Here is a 17,834-nt window from a genome sequence, read left to right on the forward strand (position 1 = left end):
GCTCAATTTCAGCCTGCAAACGCAAAAACCATCAGTGATATTTTGTAATTCAAGTTTTGATCACCCTTCAGCTGCAACTAGATGTATCAGCTCCCTATCTCTAACTCTGCTGCTAATCAGGCACTTTAAAAAATTGAACTTTAACATTACCCCATTCCTTACCTTCCACTTGTTCCGGATCTTCTTTTCTGCTGTAATAAAGTAACAGAAAGAAACATCATGCCTACTCCAGCACACTGGGGAAAACATAGTTTTAAAAGAGAGATCAATACGGCTAGCCATTTCAGAACACTGTCTTGTAAAAATCTAACATCTCTCCCTCCCTGCCCTCTCTGACCCATTGCCCTGCCCCTGCCCCCTACTGTCTGGAAATCTAAGATCCTGCCTCTGCACTGTTGTATTTCAACTACACTAAGTAATCAGTTCTTATAACCTTCTGTAGGAATAGTACTGTTGCACACATCATGAAGCAGACACTGAGAACAAGAAGAACTGCCAGTATCAGAACATGTCAGAGCTAAAATGAAGTTTTTGGCATCCAGGTCTCCATCCTTAAGATTTAGTTGGTTTTGATATACAAATTGGGCAAGTATAAAAAACCCCAGGCACTTAAGCAATTAGACCATGACAGGTGGCATTCAAGCTCACTGCTAGCCTCTGATGACCTGATCTGGCAGTATAAGCAACCATTCTGACACAAATTGGTTTAGCTAGAGGTGACTGCTTGTTTTTTCAGAGGTTCCTTTTCATATCTGCACAGTATTCATCTTTTCCTAGCAAGCCTAGGATACTGCCATAGTGGATACTGCTACCTGCAGGCTTGCAAGGAAAAGAGGAAATGCAGCTGAAAGTGCAGCTGAAAAGAGTGAGTTTTACTCTCTGTGACCTTGATGGCAGTATCAGCTATGGCAGTATAAGCAGGCTTAACAGGGTCACAGAGAGTAAAACCAGCTGGCCTAACTTACACACAACAAATTTCAGTCCAATTCTCAGCTTAAAGCAACCACATCATGAAAATCTGTCATCACAGCTGTCCCTTTTATTAAGGGCAGTTTCAAAGCCTATCTAATCATGAACTTGCTTTTGAATCCCCAAGGGTTCAAGGAGTTGTAATCAAGGGATTGTGGAATAACATTAAAATACCGATATGTTCAGCAGAGCTAGTCAACATGTAATGTTAATCCAGGAGCGAAGTAAACTGCAAGAAACTTTGTCACACTGTAGTAGTTTCTGCATCAAAGCATTCAGTTCTTAGGTTTAATGATCAATTGATGCTTATAGAATTAAAGATTTTGTTGCCCAGCTCTCCAGTGTTCTTTCTAATCTGAAAAGTAAACTGAGGCATAAGGAACATTGCCATATCTACCAAACCTGAAAATCCCAACAGTTGGAGACCAAAAAGCTGATGTTATTATATTATCCACATAAACCCAAATGTTTATTTCTCTCTTGTTCCATTCACACATTCTGCTTTGTACATGAAATTGAGAACTAGAACGGAAGGACTTACATGCTTGTGTCTTGTACCAAGTCAGGCATATGTTCTCTGTTGTAGTAGCCATAGCACTGATCGCATACACGAGACAGATTTTCTCTGTAAGCTTCTACTGCCATTTTCTTGGTGGAGCAAGAGCTGCACACCAGCCTGCCACAGCGCCTGCAGTGATGGCGCCTGTTAAACTATGCAAAAGAGGTCATGGATGAGCGACAGAAAGAATTTATTGAAGTCCCCTCCTATATATGCCTCCATTCATGAGTAAACTTACTCCATTTGAAGAGAGGAAACACCATGCATGATAAGGCTTTTCAGGACTACACAATGATTGATTCTCACTGTTACAATCCCTTTCTGGAGAGGGCATGGCAAAGAAAAAAAACCAACCCAAAACCCAGAGGTAGGTACTTAAAACATGTTTGCTGCAGTCTTGGGCTTTCCACTATTTAAATTGTCCCAATGTTGACCACAGCACTAATTAGACCATCTCTTGGAAAAGTTAGAAGCTATATACTGCCTTTCTGACACCATCTTAGTAATTTTCAAATTCAAAAGCAACAGATACTTTGAGAAAACAGTACTGTTTCTAAGCAACAGAAGATAACAGACTGCCAGAACACCTGCAAAACTCAAAATTAATATTCTCCCTTAGAGCGCCAATACAGTTGTTAAGTACTCTATGAAACAACAGATTTTAGAAAAGCAACAGCAAAGATTACATTTTCTATATGGGTAATCTGAATTATAGGATGCTCATGTTAGTTCTTGCCAGCACAGTCAGTTAGACAGCCTTTTGAAATATTAATACTGCTATTATCACACATTTTTGAGATCTCATAGTTGTCTCCTCTCTGATGCTCAGATTTCCTCTTTAGGCTCTATCACTTCACAGGACTCTGCAAGGAGCTAACTGCTGCCAGTCTCCTCAACTACACTAAATAGAAACTAATGGTTAAATATCAAGGGACTGGCAATCTTGTCAGGCCTACACTGATGCAGACAAACTTGCTAAAGTAGCTAGTGTCTCTTAGGAAACAGACTATGAGCAAGCGTTCATGTTAAGGTCACAGTTCTAGGAATGTGTGTACTTTGGTTTTGCTCCTTACCATAGTAAAGCGTTCAGTTTTGCAAACCATACATATCATTTCAGTGTCATCAGGTATCCATTGCTGCTTTGGTGGCGGCTTCTCAGGAGGCACAAATTCTTGAGGAAACAAATTCTGCTGCAGACTTCTGTCTCTGGGACTTGCAGATATGGTAACACCTTAAAAAAAAGCCAGGCCAAGAAAAACATGGAATGGGATTTAAGCTGTTTAATGGAGTCTTGAATACCAGAAAACACTACAGACTTACTGAGGCTATAAGATCTTTCTAGCTCACAAGACGACTACCATTATCCTTCAATCAGGCATGGCAGAATAACATTGTGAAAAGAATATATATGCTTTAAGCTAAAATTGTAAGATTGTAAACTTACAGTATTTCGATACTGGTAAGCAAGAGTACATACTTATTAATAGACATTTACCATAACAATTAGAGAAGTATAAGACAACTTGTCAACATCTGTTCTTGTATCATAAGCAGAGACTTAGAGGAGGAGGAAAAAATAGTACCACGGTATATGGATACCAAAAAGCGATATAGCGTAAAATATAATCTCAAGTATACCCAGTGTTGACATTCCTGAAGACCAAGACTTTTCTTTGTTATCTTAGGTGAGGTGTGGTATGGCTAGCAACAGCATATCCCTCCCTGTTCTGGTCCCCTTTACAATCTACTGTGGGAAAACCAGTTCAAAGAGGCAGCAGTTTAAGTCTTTGGCCTTCGGGATCTTTGACCTTGCCAATGAAATACTCATTGAATCAAGTTTACAGTATTAGATAGGCTTGTAGTTTATATGATGTGAGCCAGTTACACTACAGGCTAATTAAAAAGTTCAACATGTCATTGCAGCCCTGCAAGCCACTTTCTGTGTACCTGAATACTACACTAAAAAAGAAGAAATCTCCACTCCAATAAAGCTAACTCATGCTCATCCAAGTAGATACTGGATTGCAGAAGAACATTAGAGGGCAATGCATTCAAGTTTTGTAACAACATACAGATATTAAGTTGACCATTATGAGAAAAACTGAAGAGCTACACAGCCCAATCCAAGACACTGCTGTCACTTCATGTAGGCAGAGCAAGAAGAGTCGTCAGTTCAGGATACAGAACCAGGGAACAGTTCAGACACCCTAAATTGTAGATCAGGATATCACTGTGCAACTCTACTTCAGGCCCATCACTTGCTGAGAATCACCAGCCTTGGAGGTTTGAGGATATCCTTTGCTAGTCATTCCCTGAGAGCACAGACCATGCATCTCTCAATATATGTCCTCTGAAGAGTGCATCTCTTGCATTAGATGCTGAATGGAACCTATAGAAGGATTTGTGGGTTTTTTTTAAGCTACAAATATTTTTCCGTTGTTTCAGCTTAAATTATTTTGTTTACATTTATTTGTGTTTGAGGACTATAAGTGGAGCCGCTCAGACAGTACAAGGTGTGCTATTTCCCTCAGGTCAAAAGAGGGATCCTAGAAAAAAAGTAAATTCAAGGACCAAAAGAATGACAAAAAAATACAACATGAATGAGATTTCTACTGTAAAGCCAAAGTTAAGATCCAGAAGAAAAAAAATTACTGACCAAAGAATAGGAAGACAAGGAGAAGTCCCACAATGATGGGCTTCCAGACAAGCTCTGCCTATATACCCAAAGAGAGAGTACAGAAGTCAAGACACAGAAGGATTAACCTGCAGCACCATTAATCCACTAGCACCCTAGCTGTGGCAAAGAGGTAATTTTTTTTTTCTCCTGCAGATGTAGTCCTGTTTCCTATGGTCTGTTCAGGCTTGTTTTTTTCTGTAAGGTCTGGAATGGAAAGGTTTTGTGCTGATTTTTCAGATATTTTGTAGACACCTACCAAAAGTCAAAACAAAGCCATATACTTCTTGTTCCCCTTTAAGTTCTCTTTTAATTTGGCCCAAAGCACCCAGCTGTAGAGACGTACTAATGTGCATTAAATGCAACCCAAGTTACTATTAAGTGGTGGGACACACATACATAGGGGATAAAACAAATAAGAACAGGTTGAAAGAAAATGGCACCAAGGTCTTAGCCTTACCAGTAAAGCTGACAGGAGATAGTTCTGATGATCCCGATTTAGACAGTGCTTCACATTCCAATGCCTGATTGAGACTTTCTTGGATACGTATCAGAGAATCTAGGACAAAAGGAAGAAAAAAAAATAAAAATCAGAGAACAATACCGGCCATACAACCACCTGTTTTTATGAAGATTACAGGAATCCATTCACAGCAGTATGTAAGAATGTCAGCACAAAACGGAACTAGCTATCTAATTACAAATTACTATGTTTTCATGAAAATTACCCCACAACAATTTACGCAAAACTATATAAAATTCAATGACCTAAAACACAGAGAAAGGGATCCTTATCAAAGCAATGGACTGCTGATAGCCAGAGGAATAATACAGCAGAAAATAAGTATCAGATGTGAAAACAATTAGTTGACACAAGATGTTCATGGCAAATACTAAATGCTTCATATCGCAGTGGAAGGAACATACTCACAAAGTTATAGGTCATTTGGCAGGAAAAGATAGGTGAGTCTGATGTTTTTATGTTAGCAAGAGCTGCATCTTTAAATCATGAAATGAAGTCAACATTTGGAAACTTGCATAAAGCAAGTTGGTACCATATATGTAGGTATAAATTGATACAGATAGGTACACATGCCACGTGCTTTTAAAAGAACGAAACAAAAGCACTGGACTTGATCTGCAGCACCCTCTGGTGTTGAGTTCTAAAACCCTGAGAGGAGCGAGCCAGATGCAGGAGATTCGGAGGCGACATGGATGAGAAGGGATTGGCAAACCAGAAAGAAGAACCATGCTGAGAATGTTAAATAGAACTACAAGTTTGAAAGTCTTTTATATGAAAAAAGGAACAGGACTCTGGTAGGAGGAAAAACTATGGAAGATTAAATCCCCATTCTATTTGGGGGAAGATGCAGCTGGCTGCAGGTTTTAGAACTGCTTAAGTCGTCAGTGACTTTGCGTTAAACAAGAATGAAAGAAAATTGAACAATGTCATATAAGAAAAGAGACCCCAAAAAGAAGCAACAGAGGAAAGTCTGAGAAACTTTTGAAGCTGTTGGTCCTTGAGAACATCTGTTTACAAGAAAGGCAAAGACTTTAAGAACATGTCCTAGACTACAGGGAGACTGGAGCCACAAATCTAAAAATGTTGCGGCACTATTGGTGAAATGATTCTGGGGGAAACTGGCCCTTCTTTCCCAAGTGAAAAACAGCACTCTCATGGACAGTCACCTGATCTCTTTTCTTTTAATGCAAAAGGGAAGTTGAGAGCTTTTTCTGCATACTTGGAGAGCAAATTGTCAACGTCTTCTATAGTAAAACCAATTTCCTGTCCAGCTAAGAGCTGGTGCAGTGTCTGCACAGCAACAGCTACCCAGTCCACCTTCATATTCATGAGAAGCTGCTCCAGCATGAGCAGTGGCCTGGAGGAGAGGTGGAAGTAGTTAACACGGGAGAACTCAGGAAGAGTCAGCAGCACCTGAGACAAGGAAAAAAGCACATGTTAAAATTATACACCTTCAAATCTGTGGTTTTTGTGAGATTAAAGACAAGAAACTAGCACAGTAGCTTATGCAGAGAATGGAGTAACATATAGAGGCCAAAAAATGGAGGTAGGACGACTTAGACCTATTCTTACTCCTGTTACAGAATTACTGAGTGGATTTGCAGAAATTACTTAGCTTCCACTTTCCCATTCTATAAAACACTGCCTCATTTCAGAGGCAGTTGAAGACTAGAAAGCACTTTGTGACCTTGTGACAAATATGCTGTAGCAGGGTAGAGCATATTCTCTTATTAAAATAAGCTTATAAAAAGAATTTTAGCCCAATCATTATCCTTGCATCATTTGCAGAAACATCAAGAGGAGAAATTAAGAGCAGTTCTCCTAAAGGTGGACAGTTAACATAGACACTTTCCAAATTAAATCATGTCTTCAGAAGGGACAAGTAAGGAAACAGGAAGCCCAGCAAAATACTGTTGTGGCACACACTGGTACAAGCTGCTATTTGTAGTCCTACAACAAAACAGACATTACCAAAAGCACTGCATTTTGTTTACATATAATGCATTCGACTAAGGTAATCTACTGGTTAATGCATCTATTCCCAGGCTGAGCACAGAACCTGTATGACTTCTGCAAAGGCAATGGCCATCCAAAGAGGAGTGATACTGTCTGCCTTTGGAAGGTACTTGGGAGAAACAATCCATGCAAGTGTCAAAGACCACCATACAGGTGGGCACATGTAGGACACCTGATGTTACTGACACGGAGAGTAAGTTTAGTAAGAAGAAGAAGTTTTCTTCTTCACTTGGGACAAAGACAGCAACTGTCCTGATAAACACCACAATTTTATTTTATTCCACCCTCACCCTCTTTTCACCTGTGTGTTCCTCCACTCCCTACAGCTCAAACACCATACAACCACCTCATAATATAGGAACTGCAAAGATGGAGAAGGAGAAGAGAAGTTTTAAGCCATCTCTAAGTTCCCTTTGGATCCCGAGACTAAGGATCTTAGACCTGATATGGTGAGAATGCTCTGGTAAAATATACAAGCTTTATATATTACATATATATTATGTATTATAAAGTTACTTATGTAATTATATATTGCTGTTAATCCCACAATGCAGGAGTTTTACTCACCTTTGATCCCATATAGAGTGCCTGGATTTCATTACGGCGTGCTGTTGTCAGATTTGCATAGAAGTGAGCTGTGAGGTAGTCAGCCAAGAAGTGAGAGGCTGCCAAGTTTGGATGCTGGTCAAGAGACTGTTCACTGATAGCAAGACAAATACCAGGGTCTTCAATTCTTTGTAAAAGCTACAAAACCAAACAAAATACAGTGAATGCCTACTACATTCCTGGAAAGTAGCCTTTATAACAGGCAGTCCATGACAGATTATTACCCTACAATGGCCCAGCCAACAAATTAACTTGCACAAGTGCCTTACATATATAAGAATGATTTAGATAACCCATTTATAGACTACTCATTGCCTATTTGCTCCATTTATTAATAAAAATATTTTAAAAATTAAAGTAAGCAAATATTAAGCAAGGAATGGGACAGAAGGTATAGTGATCAGAAGTCTCCACTTTGCTTCCAGAATATTTTCAAAGCTATGTAGTCTGACAGAGCCTGCACTTTATTTTACACTGTTATTAGCAACAGCTCCGTAATTATTAAAATCAGAAGAATTCACACTTCACTAATTTGGGCACTGAAGCACAACTGACCAATTCCTGTTATTAGTTTCACTTCTGATTCTTCTGCTTAAGCAGCACAGAAATGCTTCATTATGATTTTTCAAATTAAAGGGGCCTTGTATTTCCATGTAAGTGACATTTATGCTATTAGGTCCAACGACTAGATTGCAAAGCTGGATTTTCACTTAAGCATAACAGGGGAGAGCCAGGATTCCCAATATACATATAAGCAAATAGCATCTCTTAAGGGAAGAGCCAAAAGTCATGAAAACACACATGAAGAAGGCAAAGAAAAGAGTTCTCAACTTATATGACCTATGGATATAAGGCTGAAAGAGTTTTGCTATTACCTGCAATGCTTTTTCCATGTCTCCCATCTCCAGTAAGTGGAGAAGGTGCTCACGGTGAAGGTTGATCAAGTCTTCTCTTGGGACAGGATACAAGTGCCCCCATTCCTCAAACAACTCGTAATCCTAAAGAATTTAAAAAATAAATAAATAGAAGAGGGACAAACTCTACCCTCTCTGATACAGCTGTTTCTCCCAAAGTTCTGATCAACTTCTCCAGAAATTCTGTAGCTTAGACTACTCTCCCACATGCAACAAGTAAATAATTACATTGACAAGAAGATGATACTCAATTTTGTGAGTCACAGCTGCACTGAGAATGCCTTCTCATCTCACAGTAAGCAAGTTGGCTTTTTAGAAAGACACTTTTAAAGCCAGCCAGATCTACAGTATTAGTATTGATATAATAATCAAGCCTGTATTATGTCAAAAGCCATGCTATTAAAGTCTTCAAAATTCTAAGAGAAAAGAACAGGTTGTATCTCAGAGTAAGACTTATAACTTAAACTAAGGATTATTAATTACATGTAAATCTTGACATTAAACACAGATCTGTATTTGTTTCTGTAGCACAGAATCCTTCCTCCCAAGGTAATCTCCATTGATGAGTGTTTTAAGATGCTATTTCAACAAATTTATCTATTCAAAGTTTAGAGCATTCTAATTCAACAAAATTCACAGGATGATGCCTAACCTTTGCTTTCAGAATGATATTCATGATGGCCTGGGGGTCATCAGTGCAGGCTTTTTTCAGATCTTGCCAGTCATTCCATAATGGTTCATTTTGCACATTCAAAATCTGAAAAAGTTAATATTAGGGTAGCACAGATTTTAAAAGCTTTATCTACTACAATCATTAAGTCTAAGAAAACAGCTGAGCTGATCACATCAAGAGCTGCTTCATACAAAGAAAACAGTCGAAAAGGAGAGCCATGTTTATCTCTAGCCCTTTTCTGGGATGATGTAATGCACTTGCACTCCAAAGACTATGCAATTTTCTTGGAGGTATGAGTCTACAAAGCACGTTTATAAGGGAAGGTTTTTAAAAGACTAGATGGCAATAATTAGGGATGAAAAACTACACGTATACTGCAGACATTGCTGGCACTAACAGAGAGACAACTGAGGTAACTGTCAGTTAGCAGAACCACCACGAGACAGAGCTCAGCAGGGATTTACAACTCCTTTTTTCGCTCCGTTTGGCTTTTCAGTCTGTGCTGAACTAACTCCAGGCCAACTAGTCTGACTTAACTTGGGTATCTGCACTACCCTGAAGTTAGAAGAACTGACTGCAATACAAACACACTTATTGGACTGCTAGTCTTGTACACCGTGCCTAGGTACACCTGCACCTCTCAAGCTTATAAAATGATGAATCACCATGGAAAACTTCCAGAGGCTCTAGCATTTGTATAGAATGGAAAAACAAATACCTTGCAAGAAAGCAGCCTCACACAAAGGTTTATGTCTAATCATGTTTGCAGACCTGAATGCTAATAGGAGAGTGGGAAGGTTATGAAGGATGGAAGCATGGAAGCAGAGTGTTAATTGGATACTACAGCACTGAAAACACATGAACTGTTTTGGATGAAAGACTTGAAAAGCTATTACGATCAAAAAAGAACCAAGGGCTAAAACTTTTCCAAAGGGCAAGCATATTTGCTCCCAGCTGCCTATTTCATCTCACTGGTTACTTGAAGGACTTTGTACCTTTTGATAAACCTGAAGTTCTTTCTTCCTGCTCTGCAGACTGGCTTTTAGTTCATCAGTTATGCCCAAATCAGAAATGCAATAAGCTAGGATTTCCAAACAGGCATCAAGGGGCCATTTGTCCAGACAGCGCAGGGCCAGCCTACTTCTCAACGTTGCATTTTTTACTGGGAATAAGTATTGCCAACCATCCTTATCTGTGGAGGAAACAAACCACTAGTTTGAAACTCGGTTTCTGCAATTTGGAAAATAAAAAAAATTCCTCATCCTCACTGGATCGCATCACCAAATGAAACAGTGCAGTGCTGAAAAATCTGTGCAAGACTCATCCCAAGCATCAGATTCTTGGGAAGTAACCAAAGTTAGCATGGGATACTTACTATCCTTAGACTCCAAAAGGTACCTCCTTTCACAGGATGTATCATCCATGTATGACAATGACACTGTTGTAAAAGATGTTCCGTTAACAGTACTATGGTTAGTGTCTCCTGATGTATTCAGCTTTTCACATAAAAATAACACAACAGATGCATTCCAGTTCTTTTGTACCAAATTGGCCAGGATTTGCACATTTGCAAAACAGAAACGACACCATCAGAGAAAGCAAATTTAGGATGAAGGAAAGGAAGGGATCTGTTTCCATCTTTGGATTTGCCCAAGGACCACTACTTTAGTTTCCACCTCCTGGTCCAGGCTGTACTCTTCATTAAAAATAAAAAAATAATAATAAAAAAAGAAGAGATGAAGGGAAAAAAGCCTGACTTGACTGAATACTTCTTACCTTCAGCAGTTGCACAGCTCAGCACAGCATCCTTCACACTGACCAGCTCCTCCACATCCTGACTGTACAGATCTAAGACCTTCAGAGCTCTGTCCCAATCCTTTGCAGCAAGAGCTTGTTCCAAGACTCCCATTAATACCTTAACAGCTGTGGGGGAATGCAATCCTAGGAGAACCAGAGATATGTATGTCTTGCCAGAGAAGACAGTAGCCAAACTGCTACCTTCCTCTTGCTGATTCTGAAGTGGCTCAAACATAGTGAGAAGAAATCGTTCCAATATTGGGAAGTCCTTCAATAACACCTCACACTCCCTGGAAATCTGTTCCAAACCTAAGGGCACCTCCCGTTTGCCCCGAAATTCCATCCAAGATAAACTCGATTTGGGAATTTTCTGTATATTAGATGCACTTAGACATGCCACTGTGGCCATTAGCTTCGACTGAGACTTTAGGAAGTCCAGGGAGGATGCAGTGAGTGTGTGCTGGCTCAAGTCATTCAGAGAGAATGGGCCCTGAGTGGAGTTATCCTCAGAGGTCACTGCAGAATTGTGAAAAGGTATTTCAACATCTGGCAGGCAGTGGTAGGCACACTGGTGTGCTAAGTTACTGATGTTTGTCAGAAGAGACTTTGCCTGGCTGTTTTGCCTTGCACTGCACAAGGACAGTCGTTCACAGCAACAGTTAACAATAACTTCCTGCACATTCAAGTTCAACTCTTCTTTAGCCAAGAGAGAAGAAAGCCTGCAGGATTGAAAACAGAACCAGCTTACCCAGCACATATCAAAGGTACTTTACGATTATGTATTTTCATCAATCTTCCAAATGTTTGGTGAACATAAGCCCCCTAATATTCTTCACAGGTACATACATGGGAAGACTACATATCCTATGTTTACAGTATGGAAAACCCCCCCCCGTACACAGCACAACATCAATAACACGGAGCTTACGCTGCCATTCCTTTAAAGAAGTTACTCCTCAAACACTGACTTTTACCTAAATGCGAGACAGTAGAATGGTTCACCATTACTGCTCATCTTTTTAAGAGCTACTTCGTCAAATCAGACACTTTCCATGCCAGCCTAATTCAGTAATTTGTGATAGAAGGACCTTAGATTATCCAGTTTACCTACTGACCAGGGCAAGAGCCATGCTCAGCTGTATTCTTAAGAAGCCCTACTGGTGTATTGTATTTTATTACATTGCTAAGCTGCAAGTCCACCACTCTGAACTGCCACACATTCAGTCAAAAAATCCACATAAATGCACTCTCTCTTCACAACAGACAGTAATTGTTAAAAATATGGAGCCACAGTTTTCCCTGTCAAAAATCTTCAGGTTGGCAGAGAAGCCACTGAGTAAGCTCCTCCCTGCACACTAATCCTTGCAGCATTAAGTAATTGGCTCGTGGGACACAGCAGGCTGTACTACCTGTGCTAAGCAGCGAGAGAAGAATTTAATCCTGGCTGAGGTCTAAAGTCATCAACACCAAGATAACCTAGAGAAGTATATAATATGAAAAGCACCAACCTGTCAGGATGAACCTGTCTCTCAAACACAAGCTGGGAGAGCAGCTGAGATGGACTCTGCTGTAACAGGATGAAAGGGTTCCCCACTTTCACTTCTGCAGATAGATCTTTAAAATAAAAAAAGAAAAAAAAAATCAAAACATTTATTATAATACAAACACATTAGCTGAATACACCAACCAAGTCTTATTTTAGGAACACAAATTTTAAGAGCCTGGAGTCTGAAACCTCTTTGACTAAATTCACAGAGGTCTACATTAACAGCATGGTAAAATCCAGAGTAAATTGCAAGGCATTTGTGATTACGATACACCTCTCAAACTTGGCACCACTGGCTCACGTTTTACCGGACCTATTACCAAAACAGGTAGCGTGGAGAGTCTTTGGCCTTTAAGTGAGATCTAGGTTCAAACAGTTTAGCAACTCTACTTCAAACTTTCACCAAAACATGTATTTGCAGTGAGAGACCGAAAATGTGCAGTACTGGTTTCTGAGGAGTCTCTGGATGTAGATTAGTGAGTCCATGCTCTATTCAAGTCAAAGTGAGCAATGGCAGAGGGAACTCACAAATGTAAAGCTACTTTTACAAAAAGAGTGAAACCCTGGTCAGTATTGCTGAAAAGCCTTTGTATCCACTATGTCAAGTAACTCTGAACATATTCTTGTAAGTTTACATTTTCCTTTTATCTTCCAGTACAATAAAGTTTCCCCAGAACTCACACAGCCCTTAAATACTGTGCATTTTTTGGCTTTGGCAGTTAGTCAATGAGGACTGAATCACGTCCATACAGAAGTTATGGCTGGCATGGTAGTGACCCGAGCTGAACCAGCATGTCTGAAAACAGATCTTTGCACTTTTTTCTTATCCTCTTGGGAAGGTATTCTCTGAAATCAGTACTGTGGTATTTTACATTAGTGCAGCTCAATTAGTGTCAACTCTAAAAACCAGACCAGTGTTTTTTCTCCTAGCACAGTGAATTGTTCTGTCCTTCTGACAGTTTTATGTGCTGATGATGCATTTCTTTTCATGGACCACCATCATCTGCTGATTCTAAGAAAAAATTCTGCCTAGTTACCCTGCATAGCCTTCTACACATTCTCTTCTTATCCCTGTGGAGCAGCAGGGCACTGGTTGCCTCAAAGGGAGCTGAAAAGCGCCCAGCATGCTGATCCACTGGATGCAAAAATCAATCTCACCTTACAGGGTACTGATCAGAATTTTTGGAGGTTGGGGTTGTTTGTTTTGTCTAAAAGAAGTGCAGAATCTGGGTCAGCAGTTAACATTTCTGTTCTTGTTTTCCTACTGCCATCAGCTATTTTTATCTTAGCTGAGGGTGGCCTAGGTGTTAAGAAATAAAATTTGAAAAAGCAGTGCAATAATACCTGAAAGCAAAAGATCTGACTAGGCACAGGTAGTAGGCACGTTTGGCAAGGAATCATTTTTGCACAATTACTTTCCAGAATCAGGCCAGGCTACACAGTCTGGGTATCTTCACCTAGCGTCAGACTTTCCAGCAGGAACCCCTTACCTAGCTCTGCATTCAGGCTTCGTAACACAACAGCAGCCAGTGTAGTGATGTAGTCAAAGAAGGCCTTCACAAAGTTTGTCTGCATGTTGCTCTCTGGCATGGTTTGGTCAAGAGTTCTCAGCAGGAGCTGTGTTTGATTCCAAACCAGGTGCTTCTCCAGCTCCGTAGGTTTGAGAGAGGCCTGCTCCACCAAGGTCCCAAGCAGGTTTCCTTTAGAGTCTGGTTTAAGAGAACAGACATACATTCAAGTTTCAAGTAAGTATTAAATGCTAAAAAGGAAGGGGGGGAGGGCCGGGCGGGGAAGAGAAATTGTTTAGCCTGATTTCTTCTCTGTAATTACAGATCTCAGTCTGGGCATTATGATTTTATGGAAAGCAAGACAAATTTTCACAGCAGAATAAATCAATGGTTCATCTAAATTAGTAACCATACGTCTGATGAGTTAGAAATATATTAACACAGGCCTAAAATATATCTAGTTGTGTGTCGTTAACACATAAGCTTATTGTAAAATGCAGGTCTTGACCAGTCCTTGTGCTCCATAACATTTAGCCCTTAGAGCTCTCCTAAATTTTGCTCATTAAACATACAAATATCTTTAAATATTTCACAAACACCTACATGCCATTTAGAAACTCGGTGAATGGAGAAAGAAAAAAAAGCATAAGAAAACACCCCAGTGCTATATAATGAAGAGAACTCTGAGAAAAGGCAACTGTGGAAGACTTCTTCAGAAAAGGATGAGATGTTTTATGATAGCCCTATGAAAACTGGAAGGCATTATTATGTTACAATAGTTTTATAACTTTATCTCCTTTTTGTTAAAAAAAAAAAAAGGCAACAGTAAGGATACACCTAATTATCTATAACCTGTCAGGTTAAAATACACTTAAAGAATTCCTTGTTAGGACTGAAGAAAAGTAGGACAAATAATAACCTCGACTGTACTTATTGATGTTTTCCTTTCTTCTCTGGCAAATTCACAATTTTAGCTCTGAAAACAAAACGCTCAGAATACAAGAATTACAGATAGATTTTACACTTTGCATTTAGGATTTTAAAAAATATATAATTATGCATACATCAAAGAACATTACTACTAGATTTATAGTTGTCTGGACAGGCCAAAACAAAAATTTAGATCCACTTGTCAGTCTTCACAATCACAAAAGATAACTCACCCACAGAATGCTCAACACATGTCAGTGCTTTTAGGATTTGATCCAGATTTTGTGATAAAACAATTTCATTAGTAATACTTTCTTCTGTCAAGGCAGGGTAGCAAGCTTGCAGAAGATCTACAATACTGCATCGAAAATGACTCCCTATTTTCTCATCTGAGACCTCTACAAAGAGGGAGAAACAAACAGCAACTATAACAAAAATATTTTTGCACAGAAAAAGTCCCACAGAACCAAAATTGTATTACAGACAACTAGTTTGCCAAATTCAGTGTTTAATTTATTCAGAATTGAGCTTGGGTCCATACCCCCCCCCCTCTTTTTTTATTTTAAATACTAAGCTAAAAAATTGGAAGTTCAAACTTCCATTGCAACAGAAGGCAAGAATTTGATTTAAGATTTTCTGTTGAAACGTGCTTATCAGCAAGGCATACTACCTGGCTTGGATTGCCCTTGTGATGTGCAGGAATAGTTGAGAATTTTATTTATTTGCTGGAGAACTGCTGGGAAACCCTTTACACCTTCAGAGTGCAGTAAAACAAAGTCAGGTCGGTGGCCTGGAAAAGTCATTGTGCAAAGGGGGACAAAATAAAAGTTAGGAGTGGAAAAAAGAGAAACTAACACGCAAGTACACAATGAGATTTAATTAAGACTCAGGTGTTAGCACAAACAACACAGCATAGAGCAGCGTTTTCTACTCCCAGGCCCATGTTGATAAACACAAAAATCAAAAGCCTACCCCGAGTTTCAAGGCTGTTGTACAGTCGCCTTTCTGCTGTTTCCAAAAGCTGCTTGCATGTTTTCCAAAGATGGCACTGAGTACAAGCTAGATCAAATGCCGCCATTGCTGAAGGACTGAGGTCCTCAAGGACTTCCCAGAGAGGATCAGTATGCTCCAGCTGGATGTTGCTGATCCAGAAGTTTTCTTGGAGAGTAGGGGCAAGACTTCCAGAAATTGCAAGCAATTTATCAGTAACATCCGAGATGGAATAAAATACCATACCTACATGCATCAGCAAAACGACAAAATCACTAATTAAACAGCATATTTATCTCAGATCCTGTCATGGATAATTATTCTCTAATCCTTTAGGAAAAATAATTCAATAAATGGCCTGCTTCATGGACCAATTACTGTAGAATGGATAAAACTAATTGGGCATCAACAGCAAATTTCAGCATTCTTAGACTCCTTTTAAGTCATAGAACCACAACTTACTCTTCTGAACAATTGTTGCACTCATTATGACAGGATTCAAGTTTCCTCCTCCTGTTTTCCACTTCTCCCCCACCTTTTGAGAAGAACTCAAGAAACCCAGCCCCTACCAGCTGCTGCTGCATTCCCAATAGCTTGCAGGGTCGAACGGCCACTGCCAGATTTCCTGATGCCTCCCGTGCCATCTGATGCTTGATTCTCAATATTGTGCTCCACTCTTGCCATTTCTCGTACCGCCTCTTGGTAGCGCTCCATGAAAACCAATTCACCATAGCAAGGTGAAGTATCCAGATTAAACATCAAAGCCACCTTTCAAAAATAACAGAAGATGTAATTACAGAGCATGTCAAAAGAAGCTTTCAAAGGTCAAAGAGCTTTGGGCGTTTTTAGAGGAGATGACGGAATAAAATAAAACAGACACTTTAACTGAAAAATGTCCCCACAGACACAGCAGGCTGAAATGGGGGAGGTGGGGGTGGTGGTTCTAGAGAGGTTTTAGTGCCTGAAAAACAGGACCTTACAAACATTTTTCAACTGTTTTTATAAAGCTCAGCTATTATTTGCTGCAAGGCTAGAGCTGAATTAATTTTCATAAACCACACCTTTCAGAATGACTCTTCATGATTTCAATACACTATGTAACGAAAGAAATCTATGAAGTTGGGCCTCCAAAGTAAACTATTTTAAACAAATTCTTATGCAGCAAGAAATACCTTCTAGAAATTTAAACACACAGTAGATAAGCACAGCTGTGCAAGTTCCTATTATCAAACCAACAACAGAATACAAACCAAGCTTGAATTCTTTACCATCAGCAATACTGAAATTCAAAGTAAAGCAGCAAACCAAAATGCTTCTTTTGGCTTTGTAAGTAGGGAAAAGATGAAGTGGCATGCGTGATGTCAAACAGAACTAATGAGTTGAGCAGTAACCTGCTGCTAATGCAACACTTAAATAATATTAACTGCTCCGATATCACTATCTGAAATTCAGCCAGGTCACTGCTTGTCCTGGTTTCAGCTGGGATAGAGTTAATTGTCTCCCTAGTAGCTGGTACGGTGCTATGTTTTGAGTTCAGTACGAGAAGAATGTTGATAACACACTGATGCAGAATGCTTCAGCCCTATGCTTACTAATGCAGAAGAAGCAGGAATTTCATTAGCTATCACAACCATCAATACCAAATTAGATTTTTAATTGCACAAAGTACATGCAACTCATTTACCTGATGGGCTTCTACGAAGTTTCCTCTCAAAACACAAGAAACTAACAGTGATTCTGGTGGAGAAAGCATCATAGGAATGAGTGGGTTTTGCTGGTGTGGTCTCACCCTGCTTTCCAAATCACTTGAGCCAGACACATTACTGGTACTTCCCTCTGCAAGACAACAGAATTAGTCAGCATACTATTATGGAAAAAACATTTCACCAGATAACAGCTAACTTATTAGATAACAGTACTTGACATGTTTAACACAAAAATATAGAAGCAGAGTCACAATGAAGTTTTAGGGTGAAGAGGTCAACATAAAGATCTTGTTAAAAATTCTTATAATATTTCACTACTTGGTCAGAACTTTCAGTTTGGATCTCAGCCAAATGTAACACTGCTTAGAGCCTACATAATGTGGACGCAATGCTAGGGCACTGGTTTAATATGGATAAAGGGAG

General features: G+C 39.5%; 1 protein-coding gene across 5 annotated transcripts in view; it reads right to left on the reverse strand.

Moving 5' to 3' along the window:
- ZFYVE26 (zinc finger, FYVE domain containing 26) overlaps positions 1-17,834 on the reverse strand; it is a 49,830-nt gene that overhangs the window by 15,772 nt on the left and 16,224 nt on the right. For 3 of the 5 annotated variants that reach the window (XM_010574185.1, XM_010574182.1, XM_010574183.1), the window contains 18 exons: positions 17,390-17,541; positions 16,275-16,473; positions 15,688-15,951; positions 15,386-15,505; positions 14,949-15,113; positions 13,768-13,986; positions 12,240-12,345; positions 10,711-11,450; positions 10,310-10,375; positions 9,930-10,126; positions 8,914-9,018; positions 8,223-8,345; positions 7,309-7,485; positions 5,892-6,138; positions 4,663-4,761; positions 2,602-2,759; positions 1,511-1,680; positions 163-191 (listed from right to left, as the gene is read on the reverse strand). In XM_010574185.1, coding sequence (XP_010572487.1) covers positions 163-191; positions 1,511-1,680; positions 2,602-2,759; positions 4,663-4,761; positions 5,892-6,138; positions 7,309-7,485; positions 8,223-8,345; positions 8,914-9,018; positions 9,930-10,126; positions 10,310-10,375; positions 10,711-11,450; positions 12,240-12,345; positions 13,768-13,986; positions 14,949-15,113; positions 15,386-15,505; positions 15,688-15,951; positions 16,275-16,473; positions 17,390-17,541 — 3,336 coding nt within the window. The remainder of the gene's footprint in view (positions 1-162; positions 192-1,510; positions 1,681-2,601; positions 2,760-4,662; positions 4,762-5,891; positions 6,139-7,308; positions 7,486-8,222; positions 8,346-8,913; positions 9,019-9,929; positions 10,127-10,309; positions 10,376-10,710; positions 11,451-12,239; positions 12,346-13,767; positions 13,987-14,948; positions 15,114-15,385; positions 15,506-15,687; positions 15,952-16,274; positions 16,474-17,389; positions 17,542-17,834) is intronic. The other 2 variants (XM_010574187.1, XM_010574184.1) reach the window with 1 other exon arrangement.

The sequence above is a fragment of the Haliaeetus leucocephalus genome, unplaced genomic scaffold, assembly GCF_000737465.1.
Source record: "Haliaeetus leucocephalus isolate CR32 unplaced genomic scaffold, Haliaeetus_leucocephalus-4.0 Scaffold417, whole genome shotgun sequence".
Lineage (NCBI taxonomy): Eukaryota > Metazoa > Chordata > Aves > Accipitriformes > Accipitridae > Haliaeetus > Haliaeetus leucocephalus.